Below are 16,241 nucleotides of genomic sequence, written 5' to 3'. Positions count from 1 at the left end.
TAGATATTTAATTGTTTTAGTAGGAATGATCACTTTATTTTCTAGTTGAATCTTCATATTATGTTGAATCTTAGTTTGAGTGGTGCGTTTCATTATTCTGGTTTTATTGATGTTAATTTGTAGATTATACTCTATCATATAAATTTGAGCTTTGTTCACTTATTGTTGAAGTCCTTTCAATGTTTTATCTATAATAATAATGACATCGGCATAAATTAGCGTTTGAATGGTTTCACTATTGAGTTTTGGTGGATTTGCCATGTTATTTTGAATTTTCTCTCCGAAGTCATAAGTAAAGAGATTATAGAGGTACGCGGCTAATGGACAACCTTGTTTTAGCCCATTCCCAGTTGGTATAGATTCTGTCACTCTTCCATCTTTCGTGAGCCTGACACATATAGAGGTGTTAGAATATAGTTGTTTTATTGGATTCAGAATGTTCAAGGGGCAGCCCCAGGCTCTTAACTTAGACCATAATAGTTGTCTGTTGACTGAATCAAAAGCAGTCCTTAACACTATAAATATAGCATATACTTGATGTGATTTTGGTGTCCAGTCAACTCGTCGAAAAAAAACTGGTCGACTGCAATTTGGTCGACGCAATTTGGTCGAAAACCATTTCGCCGAAAAAAATTTTTTATTTATATATTTATTTTTGGGTTTTCGTTTTGTTAAAAAAATGGGTTTTTAGAGAAAAAAAGGGGGTTGGGGGGGACCCCCCCCAAAAAAAAAAAAAAAAGGGTTAAAATAGAAAAAAAAAAAAATTCGACGAAATGGTTTTCGACCAATTTGATTCGACCATTTGTCTGGTCGACCAATTTTTTTCGACGAATTCACTGGCAACCGTGATTTTGCTATTGCTTCATATTTCAGCATATTCAGCAACAAAAGGTTGACTTTAGTGCCTATTCGATTCACAAAGCCTGTTTGTCTTTTAGCTTTTTTGACATGATCTATTGCCCATCGATTCAATTTTCTTTGGAGGTAACCTGCAAATAATTTTCCTAGAGGATCTAATAAGGCTATCGGCCTATAATTAGCCGGATCTTTTCTATCTCCTGCCTTGTAAATAGGAATCAGAACTGCAGTTGTCCAAGTTAGGGGAATCTCTTTCGTCTTTTCAATTAGTCTTAAAAGGGAAAGAAAGAATTTAGCCCAATCTTCTGGCGCCGCTTTTAAATTACTGTTTGCTAAGCCATCTGGGCCTGGCGCTCTCGAGGAATTGAGCGACTTGATAGTACTGACGACATCTGCTAGGTCCCAATTAAGGTCCCAAGGATCATCGTCTTTCTCTATATCCTTTGTGTCTGATTGTACAGTGTTTTTATATAATGTTGAATAATGATTCACCCATCTGTCTGCATCAACTTCTTGAATCATATTGTTTGATGTAGATGTGACATTTAGCAAAGACCATAGTTGGCGTGTATTTTTCTGATTCAATGCTTTCAAAATCGCTTCTGCATCGTTCTGTTTTATAGAGGCTTTGATAGATTTTATTGTGTTGGAATACTTAAGTTTTTCTTTTTTTGTTTCAATATCAAAATTTAGTTCCCTCTTTCTCAATTTTCGCAAGCGTTTGTAATGTTTTTTTAACGTTTGGATTTTCACGTTGTAGTAATGTGCATGGGTTTGTTTTTGTTTCTGCTTTGATCCCGCATGTCGATATTTTTCTAAGATCCAACCATAATTCAATTTTTGTTTTTCTTCAATTGGTGTATCTTCAAAAGTTGAGACTATTTCTGATATTTGGTGTTGTTTTATTCTGAGTCTATTCAGCCCATTTGTGAGCTCAAGTTCAGGCAGCATTAGTCGTTGATCGTTTATTGCATGGCTAGCCCATTCAATCTGTATCAGATGGTGGTCACTATCTGGCTGTATCGAATTTCCAGTCGAAGTTGTTAAATTTCAGATCCCTTCTGATCTAAAAATATAGTCGATAGTTGAATTGGACGTTTCTCGTGACCATGTTGGTAATGGCTTACCTTTGCTATTAGTAGGTTGTTCACTTAGAAAGATGTTTCTCAGATTTACCTCTTTTGTCCATTTTTCTGCTCTGCTGGACATGGCACTGGGGTCTAAATTATCACCTTCTTTATTGAATAGGTGGAAATTAAAGTCTCCTGCTATAATAAATTCAGTTCCGCTGTTCAAGATGGCCAAGTTGTCAATTTCATCACATATTGAATCTATGAATCTTGTCTCTGACATTGCATTTGGGTTCCAATAGACGTTAAAGATAGATATCAGATTAGCAGCCGTGGACACGTCGGTTTCATTATTATTATCGGATCGAATTCTGATAGGTATTGTGCCCACGGATGTATGTTCTTACTTGCTATTATTGTCCAAGTTGGGAGTAATTTTGTTAATATCAACATTCCTGTTGCTGGTCTTCCCTGTTGCGCTGATATAGCAGGGTTTATTAGGATACTATACCCATCGCATATTACCTCTTCGGTCAACCACGTTTCCTGCAAGCAAATGATATCTAGGTTATCCAAAAATGTTGACTGTTTTTCTAGGAGGTGTTTGTTTCCTCTTGTATTCCACGAGCCTAGAGCTCTTCTACACTTTTGAAAATTATTATCTCTTCGTTGTTATAAGTAAGTTTTCCTTCCACTTTGCTCGGCCTTCAAGTTTGGTTTTGTTTGCGTTGTCTCATGATAGTCACGCCATAAAATTTGGGTATTTCTATGGTCTTGCGCCTGCAACTTTGTTCTCGAGTCATTGACATTTTGCGCAGAATGTATCACTTTACTCTGTTCAGGATTATTGTTAGATGAGTGTTGCCTAAACAATGCCAGATTTCTTTCTTTTTTTTCAGCCATCGACCGTGAAACAAAGATTTCTTCTATTTCAAACCTTAATGTTTCAAAGTGATGTTTGGTTGCCAAGACTCTTTGCATTGTGTCTTGTTTGTAAAAGGTAATATGTACCTCTTCCGTATATCGCTTATTCGGAAACAATACCAGTTCTAGATCATCAGATTTCATTTTAGTCAATTGAGGAATTGCTTTGAACAATCGCAAAATGTTAGATCTGTTCATTATTACCGGGTCTTCTGTGTTTACTGTCTTCGGAAATAGGGCTATTCTATAGGCACAAGAAACCTTCAACGGGTTTTGGAAGATTGGTCCAACTAGTCTGGGACTTGATTGAACGATAAGGTTTTTATTATTAGTACATTCCACATGTCCAAGATTCATTATTGGATACTGTTGAATATTCAAAGGAAAGGTTAGCTGAAGCATCTTCTTTGTCATATTCGCTTTGAGATTGATCTATAACCGTATCTTGACATTCATCAACGATGATCAAGGTCGCATCTTGTGAGTTTAGTGACATTGAGTTACAGTCACTAAGATCATCGGCGGATCATTGATCTATCATTGGAATGGGATTTGCCGGTTCACAAGGCATTTCTTGGTTTATTACCTCCAACAGTGCATCCAGTGTTTCAGGCAATACTTGCATAGCCAATTTGGAGGCATTTTTTTGTCTTATTACCGTTTTTGTTCTTTGAGTAGTAAATTGTAGACACTTTTTTTGGATAGTAGGTTGCGTATTGTTGTTCTTTGACTTACCGGTAACATTTTCTGCACGGCCTTCATTTTTCTGAGGAATGCACGAGAGCCATTTTGTGGGTTTTTTGTTGCTTTCTTATTCTTTGGTTTGCTTGATATGTCTTGACCCACCATCTCCCGTTTGGAAAGATCAAATATGTCAAATGGAGTACAAGAAGGAGGTTCTGCATTCACCTCCAGTGTTGGCATTATCAAGTTACTTGGTATAACCTCACGTAATTGAGTTTCATATTGTGTCGTTTGATCTGATTTATCCTCTTTTTTATTTGAGTATTCAGTTTGAGTATGATTTGTTACATATTTTGTTCCATCGTCTGCGACTGTTTTTTTGCTTTGTCATCAATTAGTTTTTTGGTAATTGTTGAAACAGTTTCCAAAAGATTCTGCTCGTCTACCCGGTCCACTCTTGCTAATTCTGCTAGTCGCATTTGCCACGTTCTAGATGTTTCTGCTTCATATTTAAGTCGATCTTGAATTGTGTTCACAAAAGTTTCTAAATAAGTTTTAGTCATTATCATCGCTAGCAGCGTCGCTTGATCTTTTATAGAATCGACCATATACTCCTGGATCTTTAGAAACTGAATCATTGCGGTAGATAATACTGCCACCAGTGTGTTTTGTAAATCCAGCATTGTCGTTGGCAGTCTTTGTTGGGTTTCCGGGGATTGACTTTGATGTTCAGTTGTTACACTTGAGGAAAAAGAATCCAATTCTTCCGTTTTAAGTTTGGGTGACAATTTATTCGAATGCATTGTATTTTTTTCTCCAGGGAAACCTGTTCTTGGTTGTCCAATTGGCGTGGATGTCTCAATATTTCTTAATGGATTTGACGTAAAAGCTCCACTGAAGACTTTGTTTCTTTTTTCCTGAGAATCCATAATGGCGTCTATCTGAGTGATATCAAGCGATAGACGAGCGATGCAGACTGCTATGGGTTTATTGTGGTCAGCGACTCTTGCCGCTGTTGGTAGATATGTTGATTGTCACAGTAATTTTGCTGCTTTAGCTCGATCTTGTAAAGATGGCGTAGAGCAACTGTCTTCTTCCATTCATTCCCTTGAATTTTTAGCTGTAGATTGTACTGAGTGTAAAGTACCATCAGAGGGAAGAATATGCACCGGAATCGTGTCGATTTCCGTGTTATTCATTATATCTCTTTGGTGTGGATTCAATAAGCAGCTGTTTTGGAGAAGAGAAGCGTCTTTTCCATCTGGAATCAGGTCAATCGATTTTGGACTATTATGTTGACCATTCTTGTTCCATTCTGTTAAATGGTTTGATGTCAAAATATCATGTTTCGGAGATTCACATTTCCGAGGTGGCAGTATCGTAGAATCTATTTTTTGGATAACATTTCTACTTTTGGTGTCTCTTTGCATCCTTCAGTTCTTAAAGGTGCTTTACTTTGATCATCTATTAGGATGATTTCCCCAAGTGACATGTGCAAAATAGGGGTTTTGGTTATTTGGGCTGAAGATTCCTCTAGCTTCCCTTGCAGCCTAGTTCTGGGTTTAGACGGTTCAATAGATGGAATTGGGATGTGATACAGCAGGCAAGTCTTTGCTATATATACGTTATGAAAATCAACTTAATCCTCAGTGATTGAAGCACTTACCTGCCGAAACCAGCCGCAAACATCAGACAACAGCGCACCCTTTACTCCTCGCGGGCTTCACGCCGCAAGGGTAGCGCCGCTCTGCTTTTGAGGCTCCCAGGTGGGGGCGTGGCCTCCGAGTGTCACGTGATACAGGTCACATGCCGATGCAGGAGCCTGGTACCGCTCTCCAACTGCTATCAGCTAGTGCTCATAGTCTCACGTGAATCGGAGCGGGAGCAGATTTTCCCTTTCCTCCAGGTAACTGCAAAGCGTTCCACAAGTATTTTCACAAGATTTTTCAGGTTGCACAACAGACAACAGCGTGCCCTTTACTCCTCACGGGCTTCACTTTAAGTGTTTGCAAATGTGACCATACACATCTGTCTTCTCCAAGACTGTCATGGTTGATGGAGGTTTTCGGCCAAAGTGTTCTTCCCACCGCTTATGGCTTGATTTTAAGCTTCAAACATTAGAGCGGAACCCAGAGAATCACTGAGGAGCCTCCGACTGGTATCCAGCATTACAACCCCATACCAGTTCAGGCATGTAACAAGGACCGCTGAAGTGAGAACACCTCGCCAAACAGGGCGTATGGCCAGTAGCTGATCCTGGATTGCTGATTCCCTTGTGTCCTCGTGCCGTCAGGCTTGGATGACCGATCTGGTTTGGACTCTGGACCTGTCGGATACAGCGCCACGTGTGTTTGGAAGGAGGCTGTGCGTAAGTCGTGAGGTTCCTGTCAGGGCAGTAACAGATCGTGGGTAAAAAGATTGCCTGCTATAAATTCGATGTGGTCAGAAGTGTTTTTCCACTCGCAGGCGTCTGCAACTGTCATGCGCAGTAAATACATTATATATTGTTATTATAGACCATCAGCTTCCCAGTGTGGGGAGAGTTTCTCCCATTTCTTGAACTCCTTTGTTGCTTTTACTGTAGCACAGCCAACACAATGACCCTTTCTCTTTTTCTGTATCTTCTGTGATCCTTTTTGATATGTACATAACACGGAAACCTGTTTTTTAAAATATTTTATGTGAGGAATTTGACCATCCGTACAGGTCAGTGTGCGCTCACCTGGGCTTTTTTTTGAAGTTTTTTAATGAAAAAGAATGATGGGAGTCCACCCTAAGAAAATGTGTGGGGTTAATCCGCACACATTTCCCTCTGCTCACCGCACAACAAACACATAGTCATGTGTACTCTGGGGGTTGGGGGCGGAAGAATCATGTTCAGCTGGAATGGGACAGCCACGGGTACATCAAAGCAGCTCAAGAAGGGGGAAGGCACCTTCCTCCTGCCATGGTCAGCCTAATTAAAATATTAAAGGTTCCATGGATCTGCCCTGTTCTATTGTAGTCCTGTGTGGTATCAGCGCATACTGATGAGTTAATTGAAGCAGGCCTGTGAAGGGGCTTGTTCACAGAACACAAGGGACAGGAAACACCAACACCTCTTTAATAAGCAATGTGTCAGCTTGAAACTAGCTCCCACCCCTCTGTATGAAGGGCAATGAATGGCATGACTGGGACCACTGTTTACAGTAGGCAACCCCTGCATGGAGACCTCCTTTCAGGGGGATGAAGTATGTGAATTGATGGAGACAGAAAGTCTGCTCTCGCCACAGACTTCAAGGGAGACCTGCACTTTGATCAGGAGCCACAGAGAGCTCAATTAACCAGAGAGACACTTTGATCCACAACAGACAGGAAGATGGGTGGGACTTAGTAGTACATGTTGTCATCCCTTACCTTTCCTGTTGCAAAGCACTCTGGTTATGACCTCACGCATAGCAGAAGATTGCTGGTCAGGACCCAGGATTGGTTCATTAAGGTAGGCTTAGCCTGCACCTATCACTGGGGCCCACTTAGCTTTAAAAGAGGGCTGGCCCCCCACTTAGCAGATCATCCGACGACTTTGAAAGGGGAGTAAGAAGGAGGACTCATTTGGATCCTGGCTGAAGGTACAGTCTGCCTTACAGCTTCTGCCAGTGAAAGAAGGGCAGGATTTCCAAGAGATAAGCAAGATCCCTCCCCTAAATATCTCCCTGGGAACAGAGGGAGATACCGGACTCTGAGGACCTATCCAGGAGCTCCTGAAGCGGTACCCAGCCAGCACACAGCGTGCCCTGCTAGGTTCTGCCAGCAAGCTCCCTAGATGGGGAGTGCCAGAGAGTCGCAGAACAAAGGACAAGGCCATTGCCTGCAAACTCTCCTTAGCTTTGGGCCATCCGCCTTTAAGGATAACACAAGGCCTTGCGAAGAAGCTAGGAGGAGTGCCACAACAAGCATCAACCAACGTCCATCTTTTAAGGACATTTTTGAGGCAGTCGAGCCCACGAACCACTGACTGTTGTCAAACTGCAGTCACTAAAGCCGTCCAAGACACCTCGACCAGCATTCCAGATCCGCTGAACAGCACAGAGACAATGATTCTTGACCCCGGGCCTCGGTGTAGGCCCACCTGCAGCTGTCCATCCAGCCTAGCTTGCCGAACTGTCTGCCGCCCGATACCCACAGCTGTCTCTCATCTTGAACTCTGTTGCAGGAGCTGCAAAGCATCCATGAACCGACTCAACACCGTCGAGCATCAAGATCATCTCAAGCACCAGGTACATTGTGGTTCTGTCCCCCTGGTCCTTCTCCAAAGGCCCCCAGTGACATTTACGACCCCCTTGCTCCCTTGGAGCTGAAACCAAATAACCTTGAACAGTTAAGACTGATTGCTTTACCGACTACCCTCCTGTCAATATCCAGAGTGCATCCCTTTCCTACGTGACACTGTCTGTCCTCTGTGTTCGTTTACAGGGTTGGTTGTATTTTGTAGTGTGCTAGAACTGTCTGTTGTAATAATAATAATGTAGATATTTGTATACAACCTTGACTGGACAGTCCCTTTTACCATGTAGTAATAATTGTATTTTTGCTGTGTTGCAACTAACCAACGATCCCACAACCTTGTGGAGATAAGCCTGCCGTGCTGTCCATGTTACCAAAATTGGACAAGGAGGTTCATAATTGACTTGTGTTTACAATCTGTTCAGATCCCTTCTGGTGTACTAGAGGTGTGGGGCTGATTGATGGTTTAGAAACCGATATTCATCCCTGGACCACTGGTGCCCCGGAAGTTGATTTGTCACAGTGAGTTTGGTGTGAAAATGCCTTTTGGCAATACTATATGCTCAAAATGGCTGGTCCCCGTGCTTCAAGCCCTATTCTTTGGGCTATCTTGTATTTTCTGCCTGCCCTTTCGCATATTGTCATGCACTTTCACAGGAGTCTGGGCAAGAACTCCTAGTCAGTGCTCTGTGTGTCTGAACTGGCTGGAACCAAGTCTTGGGCCGATGTGGGGTAGTTGGATCTCAATCACTGGACAGCTTGTAGCTGTTTGAATGGTGCAGGTCTTTAACATTGGAGGGCTGTGGTTGCCCTCAGCCTGAATACAGGATATAAGATCGCCTGGAGGCACTCTTGATGTCACCCACTGGAACCAACAGTCCAAAGAGTGATGAAACCATACAGGAATACCGGAGGACTGCAGCCACGGACCAACATTGCCCAAGCCATCCACCAAGGGACCTCTAAAACCATCCTCTTATGACAAACTGAGACCATGACCGGGCACTTTCCTCTCTTAGACTAGTGGCTTAACTCGTAATGCCAGCAGTGCAGTCCTGCTGCCACTGGACCGCAGACGCCCAGCAGCCCGGTCCTGCTCCCTCTGGACCTCAGAATCCCAGCAGTGGGGTCCTGCTTCCGCTGGACCTCAGAAGCCCAGTAGCACGACCCTGTTACCTCTGGACCTCAGAACCCCAGCAGTGCTGTCCTGCTCCCTCTAGAGCCCAGGAGCGCTGTCCTGCTCCCTCTAGACCTCCGAAGGCGAGCAGGTCGGTCCTGCTCCCTCTAGACCCCAGAAGACCAACGGCGCAGTCCTGCTGCCTCTCGACCACAGAAGCCCCACAGCGCGGTCCTGCTCCCTCAAGACCTCAGAAGCCCAGCAGTGCGGTCCTGCTCCCTCTGGAACTCAGAAGCCCAGCAGTGCGGTCCTGCTGCCTCTGGACCTCAGAAGCCCAGCAGTGCGGTCCTGCTCCCTCTGGAACTCAGAAGCCCAGCAGTGCGGTCCTGCTGCCTCTGGACCTCAGAAGCCCAGTAGTGCGGTCCTACTGCCTCTGGACCTCAGAAGCCCAGCAACGCGGTCCTGCTCCCTCTGGACCTCAGAAGCCCAGCAGCGCCGTCCTGCTGCCTCTGGACCTCAGAAGCCCAGCAGCGCGGTCCTGCTGCCTCTGGACCTCAGAAGCCCAGCAGTGCGGTCCTGCTGCCTCTGGACCTCAGAAGCCCAGCAGCGCGGTCCTGCTGCCTCTGGACCTCAGAAGCCCAGAGTCACTGGAACTCCCTTAGTATATGCTCTAGCCTCAGAAGGGACACTCTTACTGTACGGATATTGTGTTGCCTGAAGGCTTGACACTCAGCACATCCATATGCCATGACATTTGAACCTGGTCACCTACAGCTGATGCCAATCCACCTCTCCCCACCCCCATCAACCCATGAAGAGGGGCCTGCCTGGTGCCTGTGTTTTACTGCCCTGAAAACTAGAGCCTCATGACATTGAGTGGGGGTCACTGTGATGCTGGAAATGCATCGGAGGGACAGGGCCTCCGTATCCTTGTCCTTTACTGCTTTTTATCATGTGTTCTGTCGTGTTTTCCATGCAGGATTTCATGTGGGACTCCTGGCGGTGCAGCTCTCTCTTTTGGTTTGGTGAACAGACCCATTGGATACCCTTATGGCACCCACGGGTGGGGGTACAACCCTGTGCCCCTAGTGTATGTTTTTGGGCACCTGTGTGTGGCCCACAGAGCAGGGTACGGGCTGGTGGCAGCTACGTGCTGAAATGACTGGTGCCCTGAGCATCCTCCTTTTTGGGATGCCCAGGCCCTGTCATTGGAATCAGTAGATTCCTGATGGAGACATAATGGCCCCAGTGGCCTCTTGCCTTCCATCACCTGTTACCTTGATCTTCCCGAAGTCCCGGGAAGCCCTGTCTCTGTCCCCCCCCTGCCTCCCCCGACTGGCTGGTGGGTGGAAGTTCCATATATGTTAGTGTGGGGAAGTGCCGACCAGACTGGCTGGAGCCTTCTCAACGACCGTATGTTGTGGGTACGCCTGTGGGTGGGACCTGGGTGAATGGAGTGTGTGACGAATACGCATTCTATGTTGTGGGTGTGTAGTATCTGGTGGTTGACACAATGACTGAGACAGCCCTACCCGAAACCAGTATGAATGCAGTGTGGAGTGTTGAATGGCTGGGTACTTGTCCCAATACACAACTTGTTGAGAGTGTCTGAAGAGAAGTGAATGGCCTGAATGCACTGTGTGCCTGATTGGCTGCCTGCCTGCATCAATGCCCTTAGTCGTGATTGGATGCTTGAGTGTGACCCAGCGGAATGAATGGGAGATCATCAGTATATCTGGGGACCTCTCACTGCTAGGAATCGTGTTCAGAAGCTGAATTCCACTATGACGAGTAACTGGAGTAACGGAAGCTTGACCTTGAAGCCCTGCTGGACGAGAAGAATTGCTGTTGCTCTCCTTCACAATCTGAAAGCTGCTTTGCCTCCAAGGACTGACCGAGAGAGGTCCCGGTAAGGCACCCTCTTCCCGAGCTACGAGGGACCATCGTGCATCAGCTGATCTTTGCCAAGGCTCCCTGGTAGACAGACCTTCGACAGACTGCCGACCCGAGAAGGGGACTGCTGCGGAACTCCAAGGACAAGCGCCCAGACTGTTGACCGCCACTGTTGACGACCGCCGTCACCGACTGGAGCCTCCGTGCTCCCGTTTGCCTAAGAACTTAATTTGATCCAAGGCCGCTCTGGTCTGCATCGCCGCCCGCTTTATCCCACAGGAGAAGGCCCAACCGTCGACGCGCCGAGGAGCAGCCGCTGGTGGGTTTCCTGCCACCTAAAGACCACAGACGTCGACGATTCGAAGACCTTGCTGGGCCACAGTTCATCATCTCTTTGCGGTCCAGAACTATCGTCACCGAGGTGCCCCGCACGCCTCTTCCTTGCAGGACGCCAACGCTCTTCCGTCGACAAGCACCGCTAGGAACAAAGCTGCCACTTCACTGCCGTAAGTTCACCCTATTCTCAGTCAGACGTTCGACGACCCGTGACTCCTGCCTTAAAAGGAGGGCACTCAAGAAGGGCCGTTGATTTCCCGTCGACGAACGCTACAATTCCAGGTACATTGGGGCTGTAGAACTATTGTAGAGGGAAATCAGACTCATAGAACAATATATGGACTGGGCTTGTGATACATCTTTGCTTTACAGGTTGCCCAGGTGGGGGGGGATCTCCACACAGAACTGTGTCTAGGTAGCGGGACCAGTATTCTGCCAGTTGTTCCAACCAACTGCGTTCCTCCTATTTTCCATTGTTGGCTTCCTTATTAATTTGATCTGTGCGACATTTAACCTGAATACAGTTGATGCACTTTAATGAGATCTGCTAATAATTGTGGTACCACTTAGAACTGTATATATTTACCATTGTTGATTTTCTGAGCACAAAGTGAATTATTGTGATAGTGTACATAACCTTGAATATTAATTATATAAAGACTGTGTTTTAACCAATACAGTGTGTGGACATTCCTTTGTGGGGGTTTGGGGACTACACTGTACTTAAGAACCAGCCTGCATCACCTCCTGAGAAGCTAGGCCTTGATTGCTCGACCACGTACCAATAATAGAGAATCTTGGCTGGGGTCCTCTGTGCCTCTCCTCTACCATATAGAGAGCAGAAGTACAAACCACCCCCTGCCGGTCCTTTACAGTCACCAAAGCAACTCGCAGCATGTAGCATCTAAGGTGTCCTGGAGGTCAAAGTAGTTGTCCTACACCGTCATCAGTAATGCCCACCTACTGGGTCACTGGGACCGTTCGTCCTGAGCGAGACTGGAACTGCTGCTAACCAGACCCAAAGCCGACACCTAAAACGACCACTGCACCTGCGGCCCCTGGACCCCCTGCAACTGGACAATAGGTTTGAGTATTTGCCAGCAACAGCCCCTGCGTACCTTTGGGGTTTGGGTGCTGAGAGTACATACCACCATTGAAGCCCCTCAGGTCCCACAGGGGGGTTTCAATGCGCATGAAGTATTTTCCCCCCCATCAGCGAATCTTACATTAACGTGGGCGGGGGAGTTGCGGTCTAGGATTCCTACTTGGACACCCCTCAGTAATAAGGAATTGGGAGTCTAGTGGGAAACCTTTTAACAAACTGGCGTGTCACCATCCAAAGGACTGGACTACTAGCCATGGCCAAATCTTCCTCTGCAGGACTTAGTGACTGCCTTCAGTTCCTTTTCAGGTGCTTCCCAGTGAATTGGAATTCCTGGTATTGAATGGGTTAGGTAGGAAATGACTTCTAAAGCGTCAAATAGCTCACAATTTTAAACGTCATGGTATTGACAATTATTTTATTGTGTTTTTCCTGTATTGTAAGAAATTACTGAATGAAAAAAGTCAGACCCCCAAAAGTCTGACCTCCATTTTTCCGCAGATATATATGTGGGGCCGGGGGGCAAAGTTAATAAAAATGTATAGGGGTACGGTGGGGGGACTGTGGGGTCTCCCCCACATATATATTTGCGGAAACTATGTATCTGCTTCATCGGCAGACTAAACCCATTGAGGAACCCTGAATTAGGAGAACCTGCCCTCTCCATATGCCCTGAGGGATTCCTGGGCTGGCTGTGGCATTGTGGGTCCCCTGAAACCTTTCCCCAACCCCACTAAATCTGCCCTCACTTCTAAAATCCTGGTTTTTAGTATTCTTTTACAGCTTACGATAAATTTAGCTTTTTAGAGGTTCTTTAAGGTTGGGATTTTCATTTTTCTTTTCAATCTTACTGTGGCATAACCCAATATTGTTTTTTAAAAGATGTAGGAATTTATTATCATTTTTTAAGGAGGAGTTGTGCTTCGTTGGTAGATGCAAGTGCTTGGCGTGTTTATCTTTAGAGCAACCTTCAGTTCCTACTTGAATGGGAAAGTAAATAAATAGTAGTTTAAGTGCTTTACTTATTGTATTCAATCAGCCCGACACACACACACACACACACACACACACAAGATGGTCTTTGTACTTAACCCACATTCATTCGAAGACAAAAGGTTGCTCTTGAGAAGAATTTTCCATCTTTGCAGAAGCGCAGCAGACAGATTTGTCCGAGAGATGCAGGCGGGTTTGCTACAGGGTAGGTCACCCTGGAAGGTGGACTTTAAACCATGGAGAGAAAAGGAGCCCCGGGTAAAATGCAGTTCTACACTCAGTCACTGGTCCCCAGAGCTATGAGAGAGTCTACAGTTAGCCAAGCTCAGAAAGATTTGGAGGTCAGTGAGATTTGGCTACTCTGTCCTACCCTTGGCACATGCTGCTTTGAACCTGCCGCCTAGGTGTGGTGAGCATTTGGCAAAGGGGATACGTTTGGGGGGCTTGCCGGGCACCTACGTGGCAGTCATGTTGATGTACTTCCCGATGCCCTGCCGATAGGTCTTGGGAGCCTGATCAGCTTCGTTCCTTGGAAGGACCGCCTTCGATCGGGCCTTCTCTGCTTCCTCCTCCTTCCGCGCTTTCTCCCGCTCTGCTTTGACCTGCGAGAAAGACAAATCGATGTTAAGAGCACAGACAGCACTCCATTTTGGAAAGGAACACCAACACGATGAGGGCCTCTGGGAGCATGACCATGATTCCAAATGCCCTGCCACAGGTGTTAGAGGCTTATTGCTAGGAAATACAACCTGCCCCAGAAAGACCTGCACGATCAGCACAAGAAAGCAGCTGGAACAGGAGTAGATCCCAGCTGCCCCAAGCACGGACGGCTCCCATAGGCCAACAAGATCCCCGCATTTGGTCACATGCTTAAGAGCACGCAGGGAAGGAGGACATTTGTAGACAGGAAATAGCACTTGCAACCTATCACCAACAGCAAATATATCCCCACACCCAATCTTTTTATTTCTTCCTTCTCCATTGGATGAGATGGTGGGGGTTTGGGGGCCTAGAATAAGCCGAGCCTCGAGCAAACTGCAGAAGGGACTGCAAGCGAGGTTAGGTCCTTCAGGGTTTGGCAACTCTACACCCCTACGGGGTCCAGGAAGTTGGAAGCCTCCTCAACTGGCTGCCCTTGACCGTGATCTGATCCAGGTCTCTACTTGACCCTCAGAGATGCTCATTGTGCACCTTATGGAGATGCTGGGGCACAGACACCAAGAAACACAGAGAGGGAACACACGTGAATACAAGTCACAGACATGCAATCAGATGGTGGACTCACAGAGCTCAAAGTAGCGGCCAACAACCAGAGGCATCCATAGAGGAGCAATGGGCATCTATGTGACGCAAACGTACGTACTGGAACACAGGGTACATCGAAGGCAACAGTCAATCACAAGGACACAGGCGGCATGTGCACATGCATGATCACATGGAGTCATACAAAGGGAGAAGCGAAGACATGCAGCTCACATTGGTAAAGAGAGGGCATATGGCCAGAGAGCACAGACATATGGGTCTGCACACACAAACAGGGGGTGAACCCACACTAACCTGGTTATCCGCCTCCTCGTAGGGATCCACAAAGACGGTCACACTCGTGATTCTTATTTCCTCCTAAATACAGAAAACATATGGTATGTCATCAGGAGGGGCAGACACGCATCAGGACCAACCTCTCCCATGACCATTTGAACATAGCTGCTTTTCTGCGCAGAGCGAAGCAGGAACAGGCCCATCTGGGCAGCGTTCAGTGAAGATCAGCGAGTCTTCAGGTGGGCACCCCTCTTATATCATGTCTGGGCATCTTTATCATAGGCTTGCGCCCACGCCGCCCTCCTCTACTGTGTGACACGCCATGTGACCTTCCAGAAGAGGGCTCCTGCTTCCTTGCAGGCAAGGCTTTGAACGGTCCCCTTCCCTGCTCAGTCCACTCATAAAGGAGGACGTCTGAGTATAGAGGGCCTGCAAAGGACTTCCCTCATAGCACGCCGGGCATAGAGGGGGGCTTGCATAGTTGGCATAACTCTGGCTTCTTCAGGGGATCCCTTGGCACATTAATCATTTGTTTTTTTTTTAAATAGCGCTTTAATCTAAAGCACTTTATATCAGACATATTTACATAGATTACTAGTATTACCCAATCGAAGCTGATACATTTATCGACCTGTAGATCAAGCATAGATCCCAGCAACGAGCAAGCCAATTTACTGGCTAACCAAAGTGGAAATGCCCTGCTTCACATAGATGCCAAATCAGGGAAGACGTTTGGGCACTGTGACGTGGGCAGGATAAGTGCTTAATTTACTCCAGGATGGGGGGTGGGTGTTGGGTTACTCCAGACACCCAACAAGGCAGCAGCTGTGAAGGTGCAGTGTTCGGCAAGAATTGGTGCAGTCACGCTGTGTGAGACTACACAACACTTATCTGCTTGGTATTAGGTAACCCACCTATTGGTATAGGTCTGTACTGCACAAGTTGGCAGAATGACTGAGCAGCCAGGCCTATCTCACGAGGGGTAAATGGGAGCTGTAGCAATGAAGTAGCCAAATAACACTTACACTCTAGGTTTCTGTTATAGTTATTTAATTAACATCAATTTTTAAATAAGCGTTCTTTAAAAGGGCAATTCATGTAACAATGTAAATATGAATCAAAACAAGTTAGTGGTTGATCTTTGGATATGCTTCTTACACAATTCCTACACCCTGAGGTGACGTCAATCACAAGGAGAGTAGTGCCATTTATGTGTCACACTAAGTATACTTTGTAGATTCTGAGCTTGTAGAAAGGAAAGGTTAGGGAAGGACAAAGATTAGACAGTTTCTCAGCACATGGGAGGACAGCTAAATCTTCCAATGAAGTCTAGATGAGCCTTTCCCAGGAGTACCAGTACACAACAAGCTACCAACTATGAGGAACAGTATCAAAGTCAATGGACAAGAGGAGAGCCTTCAAGGAGCTAGGACAGCCAAAGTCATTTGGGACACAGTCTATG

General features: G+C 46.0%; 1 protein-coding gene across 1 annotated transcript in view; it reads right to left on the bottom strand.

Annotated features, from left to right (window-relative positions):
* Nucleotides 1-16,241, bottom strand: part of PPIL2 (peptidylprolyl isomerase like 2) — a 737,332-nt gene that overhangs the window by 11,076 nt on the left and 710,015 nt on the right. The window contains exons 18-19 of the mRNA XM_069620060.1: nt 14,798-14,860; nt 13,700-13,842 (exon numbers count right to left, since the gene is read on the bottom strand). Of these exons, the coding sequence (XP_069476161.1) occupies nt 13,700-13,842; nt 14,798-14,860 (206 nt within the window). The remainder of the gene's footprint in view (nt 1-13,699; nt 13,843-14,797; nt 14,861-16,241) is intronic.

The sequence above is a fragment of the Ambystoma mexicanum genome, chromosome 10, assembly GCF_040938575.1.
Source record: "Ambystoma mexicanum isolate Mex_15411 chromosome 10, UKY_AmexF1_1, whole genome shotgun sequence".
NCBI lineage: Eukaryota > Metazoa > Chordata > Amphibia > Caudata > Ambystomatidae > Ambystoma > Ambystoma mexicanum.
Note: the sequence above shows the minus strand (reverse complement) of the source record. Positions and strands in the feature narration are given on the sequence as shown.